The following is a 6,000-nucleotide window of genomic DNA, read 5'->3' as shown; positions in this document are numbered from 1 at the left end:
GGACAAAGAGGATGTAGGGCAAGTAGGTCATGGTGGGGCTGGCAGAAACTGTATTTGAAGAGTTTACAGGAACTTAATGGCCCTGAATTCACTCTATACACAAAATACGAGCAGGATTGACACATCTGGAATCCCCAAGCACTAAAACGATAAGGATGCCTTCCTATATGCAAAATAAAAACTCTGCAAAACTAGGATATGTGTAAGAAGCCCCCAACATTTCTATTTTTCCCTGATGCTTTTTTGAAATGTCAACTATCAAATCCATCTTAAAAATTGTTTTAGTGCCTCTGCATTGTCCCTTTACTCATAGTTGGTCTGCCTACTGTTTAATCCAGAACTGACAAAACACTCTCTACAAACATAAAGATTCATGTTGTAAGGTGGACACTCTTCATCACAGCACCTCCTGTGCCCCAGTTATTATTAAATCAATCATTTTACCTTCTAGCTACTAGCTTTTCCTGAGGGGCTCTTATTAGCTAAGCTGCCTTTAATAAGTGCTTATTCTGTTAATATTCCTTTGAAGCCCATTCTAAATGTTCTTTTTACCCAGAAACTCTGCAGTCTCTGATTGGTGACTAAAATCAGGGTGGTAGGGCAGAGAGGAGCTCATTTCAGAACTGCAGGCCTCCTGCTGCCCGAATTGTCCCTTTCCTTGTCCCATTCTCACCTTACATGCATGCAAAGGGCCAAGCTATTTATATCCTGAGCATGGAGAAGGACTCAGCAGGTGACAAATGCTAATTTCTGAGGTCAGGAAAGGTGCTTCACATTATCCCTTTTTGAAGACAAGATGCAGACAAAGGGCAGGACAGGGAGCCTCTGAACATCCTACATATTGAATAGTGCTTTGCTGCATTTAAGAACTCATTGCTGCCATACTCATGGAAATCAGTGATCTCATAGTTTTAGCCCCCATTTTTCAGATTAAGCACACACTCAAGGCATGGACAAAGCGGGCCAGTAAAACTATTTTATTTTCTTATAATTGATATTAAAATTATGAAGCTAAGCTGTCTAATATGACAGCTACTAGCCACATGTGACTATTTAATTTTAAATTAATTAAAATGAAAGTGAAAAATCCTGTTCCCTAGTAGCACAGCACATTCTAAATGCTCAGTAGCCACTGTTATAAAATATTTCAGTTACCATGAAAAAGAAATAAAAATTTGATTGGGGGGCTTCCCTGGTGGCGCAGTGGTTGAAAGTCCGCCTGCCGATACAGGGGACGTGGGTTCGTGCCCCGGTCCGGGAGGATCCCACAGGCCGCGGAGCAGCTGGGCTCGTGAGCCATGGCCACTGGGCCTGCGCATCCGGAGCCTGTGCTCCGCAACGGGAGAGGCCGCAACAGTGAGAGGCCCGCGTACCGCAAAAAAAAAAAAAAAAAAAAAATTTGATTGATTTCCCTTACATGTGATTTGACATTGTTTTTAACTTTGAATTACACATTTTGGGAGTAGGTGGGAGAACCATAATACTTTCAGTGTCTGGACACCTCTAAAGAATTTAATGTGACCTTAGCCAGCACGCTCCTTAGCAGCATTTATATCCTTGATCTCCCCTCCATGCGCCTCATCCATAAGCATGGCCCCGAACAGTCACCACGAGCACCCCTAATCCACGAGTTCAGACGCGAAACCTGAGCCTCTGCTGGTTTCCTAGCAACAGCGACGCGACCCCGCCCCTTACCCCGCCTTGCCTCTCCTACCTTATTGGACCGGAGTGGGCGGGAACAGTAGTCAAGTGTCCAGTAGGAGGGGAGCGGAGGCGGGAGTCCTGGCCGCGTCCCGGTCGCCCGGGAAACCTCTGCAGGCAGGTTCGCGCGCGATGCCGAGCGCCGAGGACCTTCCCGCGCTGGCTGAGGAGAACGCTGACTGGGAGCCCGGCGCCGACCCGCGGCTGCGACTCCTGGGGGCCTACGTGGCCCGGAGCCTGCGGCCGGCAGCGGGCGCATGGGAGCGCTGTGCGGGCTCGGCCGAGGCGAGGCAACTGCTGCACGCCTTCCTGGGCCGCGGGGCCGCGGAGGGGCCGCGGCCGCTGCTGGTGGTGCGGCCCGGGCCCGGGGGCCTGGCGGTGCGCGCGGGGCTGGACGCGGGACCCGAGGCCGGCGCGCCTCGTGCTAAGGGGCTTTTTTGCCTGCGCACCAGGCCCGAGCCGCCGGGGCCCGACAGCCTCCGCGGAGCAGTGCTGTGCGGGGACCTGCCCGCCAAGCCGTTGGAGCATCTGGCCGCGCTCTTCTCCGAGGTGAGGGAGGGTCGGTGGCCCCGCACTGGCTGCGCTGGAGGAGGAGGCGGGGCCGGCGGGGCGGGGCCATGGGAGAGGAGACTGGAGCTGAGCTCAAGGAGTTAAGAATAAAGTGGGATGGGCTGGCGGGAAACTAGGACCCTGGGCTGCCCCCTGAGATGTGGAGGCGAGCCGTGAAATGGCAGCTGCGGGAAATCTGAGCAGGGGCTGGGTGCGAGTCAGGCCTTCGCGGGGGACTTGCTTCATTCCTGGTCTGCGTTCAGGCCAAAGTCAAGGCGAGGCTAGATTCTTAAGAGGGCCTGGGTCCTGACCTCTTTTTGAGGCGCCGTTTCTGAATCCCCCCTGTAAGTTGGCATTGCAAAAGCCTGGGCGTGGGGGCTTGCCTGGTGGCGCAGTGGTTGAGAGTCTGCCTGCCAGTGCAGGGGACACGGGTTCGAGCCCCGGTCCGGGTAGATCCCACATGCCGCGGAGCAACTAGGCCCGTGAGCCATGGCCGCTGAGCCTGCGCGTCCGGAGCCTGTGCTCCACAACAAGAGAGGCCGCAACAGTGAGAGGCCCGCGCACCGCGATGAAGAGTGGCACCCGCTTGCCGCAACTAGAGAAAGCCCTCGCACAGAAACGAAGACCCAACACAGCCAAATAAATTAACTTATTTTTTAAAAAGCCCGGGAGTGGTGGACCCGGGGGCATTTCCTATGGGTCAGTGAGGTGAAGGAGGTGAAAGGCTCTCCACGCTCTTTACTTCTGGAGAAGAGTTAAAAAGGAGAGGTGGCTTGGTTTTGATTTTCGTGTCCTTCATGAACCAGAGGTCACCCCTGTGCCCAGGTAAGAAGTTGAGGCATCCAGTTGGAAATGTCCCGCGGGCGTTTGGAGGGGCCGGCCTGGAGCGCAGGAAGGAAGGTCTCCCCGGATGTGGATTATGGAGTGCTTTGGTGGCACCGCAGCAGAAGCCTCCGGAGTGCAGGGGTGCCCGGGAGAGATTCTTGGGACACTTAAACCTTTCTGGAATCGGAGTGAACGCCCCTGGAAGTTGGGTGTGTGTGCTTCTGGAGGCTTGATGCCCTGCTGTGTGATGTTTCCTGTCACAGGTGCTGTGGGGAACACCAGAGAAATAAAGACAAGATCCCACCTGTGAAATTCACTATATATATATATATATATATATATATATATATATATATATAGCATCTTCAAAGCTAGTGTGACTGAGGTGGAGACGGACCTTACCTAAAGTTGGCACCGGTGCTAGCATTGGGTCCTGGAGGCTCCCTGCTGCATCAGGTGTTTGGCCTTTGGTTGCTTCATGAGGAGGCTTTGGGGAGGGGGAGTTCCAGAGAAGGGTCTGGGGTGACAGAGGAGCTCTAGGGAACCCAGGGAAGCTAGGTTTCTCAGTAGATATGGAAGTATTTCAGTATTTTAATAACCGAATGGCTTTACTGCTGTGTGTTGTCTGAACACCATCCCTGCAGGAATCCAAGCTTGGATCAAATTCCCTCATGAAAGGTGACGATAGGAAGAAGTGCTTGAAAACAAACTTATGGTTACCAAAGGGGAAAGGGGGGGAGGGATAAATTGGGAGATTGGGGTTCACAGATACACACCACTCTGTATAAAATAGATAACCAACAAGGACCTACTGTGTAGCACAGGAAACTCTACTCAATATCTTGTAATAACCTATAATGGAGAAGAATATATATATAACTGAATCACTTTGCTGTACACCCGAAATTAACACACTGTAAATCAACTATATCTTAACAAAAATTTTTTTAAAACTTTAAAAAATTTTTAAAAAGAAAATAAGATAAACAAAATGCAAAATAGGTGAATAGATTTTAATTTACAGAATAAAGACAATGTTTATTGATATGGAAAACAAAAAGTGCTGTTGGGTTCAGAGGAGAGACATATGCGTGTGGTCTGAGAGCCCTGCTTCACCTCCAGCTCTGAACCGGCTCCTGAACAAGAAGGATTAGAATAAATAGAGAGCAGGGTAACTTTCAAGGTCTGGGAGCAGACTGAACAAAGGTTCCAAGATGGAGCTACACCTAGTGTACGTAGAGGGCAGTGGGTCCGTCTCAGAGTGACGTCATGGCCAAGGAAAGGCAGTTCAGCGAGTGAAAGTAAATTTAAAACACCTCAGACTCTTAAATGTTCAAGAATTTTTATGGGTGCATTGAAAGAGGCTGGAAACAAACTGAATGTTCATCTGTAGGGGACTGGGTGAACGAATTAAGGTCCGTCTATAATTAAAAGTAATGATTGATAATGGGACCGTTCTTAAGATAATTTTATTTTTATGGTGGCATAAAAAACCCACATAAAATTCACTCTCCCAGCAATTTCCAAGCGTACAGCACAACACTGTCAACCTCAGGCACATCATTGCGTGGCAGATCCCCAGAACCGTCCCCCCATCCTGCACGGTTGAAACTCTACACTCATTGAACAACTCCCACCTGTCCCCGCTCAGCCCCTGGCAGCCACATTCTACTTTCTGTGTCTGTGAATTTGACCACTCTTGGTACCTCATGTAAGTGGAATCATGACGTATTTGTCTTTTTGTGACTGGCTTACTTCACTCAGCATAATGTCCTCAAAGAGGTTCATTCTCAAGGTAGCATGTGACAGAATCTCCTTCCTTTTTAAGACTGAATAGTATCCCATTGTATGTATATATACCACATTTTCTTTATCCCATTCATCTGTGGATGGACATTTAGGTTCCTTTCACCTCTTGGCTATTGTGGATAATGCTGCAATTTAAGATAATTTTTCTTAAAGGTTTAGAACTGTACGTATAGTATGCTACCTTTTCTGCTAAAAAAGAGAAAGGAGGGAGGGAGGAAAAACATTCATTTACAGAGTAATCCACAGGCCCAAGGAACTGGGCGACTCAGGGAGGTACAGGGATAGGTAGCTTTTTACTGTCATGCTTTTGTACTTTAAAAATTTGCACCACGTAAATGTGTTATCTGTTTTTAAAACCTAATAATAAGTAAATATAATAAATATAAATAAATATAATAAATAAATAAAAATAAAACAATTTATTTTTAAAATACCTCGAGGCCTTTACTTGCGTTTCTCAAAAGCTCTAACAGCAATTCTTGGGCCATGCAACCACTGCCGTCCCATCCGCTTTTTTCACACACCCTGAAGCTGATCCAGAGCCACTTCAGGGCCCTGCACCCCTCCCACTCATGGATCAGCCCCTGGCTGCGTGCTACCCTGGTCCTAACACCTCCCGGTAAAGCGGCACTAAAGCCAAACTATCCCACCTGGATGAGAAAAGTATTCCTTGTTGGCGGGGGTGGGGTGTGGGAGGGTGATATTAACGAAGGAACGAAGCTAGAAATTTTAACTTTTCTGTCCCATTACTCTAGCACAAGGTAAAAAGCAAATGCATCCAGGAAATGTTTCCAAGGGAGAATTGCCAGAATTTAGAAACCAGCCCTCCTGCTCCCTTTCTTCCTCCTCCCAGTCCCTTCATTCACTGCTGCCAGGTTCCTTTTCCTAGCGCTCTGGAACTTGGATGCTGTTTTGAAGTTTGGGGTTTTGGAGAGGGAGTGTCACCCACCCTTTCTAATCAGGTGTCCAGTCGGGTGGACCCCCAACTGGGTCCTTCCGTTGCCCAGTGCCAGCTAGTGCCAAATGAAGGAAACCAGGTCCAGCAGAGCAGAAACTTTATTCTTTAATCAAGGAATGGAGAAGGGGGAAGCTCCTGCTCTGAAAACGCCACCTTCT

General features: G+C 48.9%; 1 protein-coding gene across 1 annotated transcript in view; it reads left to right on the top strand.

The window, feature by feature from the left end:
- The first annotated feature begins 1,833 nt into the window (after positions 1 to 1,833).
- The window catches only part of DNAH9 (dynein axonemal heavy chain 9), a 304,275-nt gene continuing 300,108 nt past the window's right edge, over positions 1,834 to 6,000 (top strand). Inside the window, exon 1 of the mRNA XM_032616402.1 lies at positions 1,834 to 2,250. Coding sequence (XP_032472293.1) covers positions 1,834 to 2,250 — 417 coding nt within the window. The remainder of the gene's footprint in view (positions 2,251 to 6,000) is intronic.

Source organism: Phocoena sinus, chromosome 20, assembly GCF_008692025.1.
Source record: "Phocoena sinus isolate mPhoSin1 chromosome 20, mPhoSin1.pri, whole genome shotgun sequence".
Taxonomy (NCBI): Eukaryota; Metazoa; Chordata; class Mammalia; order Artiodactyla; family Phocoenidae; genus Phocoena; species Phocoena sinus.
The sequence above is the reverse complement of the archived record's forward strand: the minus strand, read 5'-3'. Positions and strand labels throughout refer to the sequence as shown.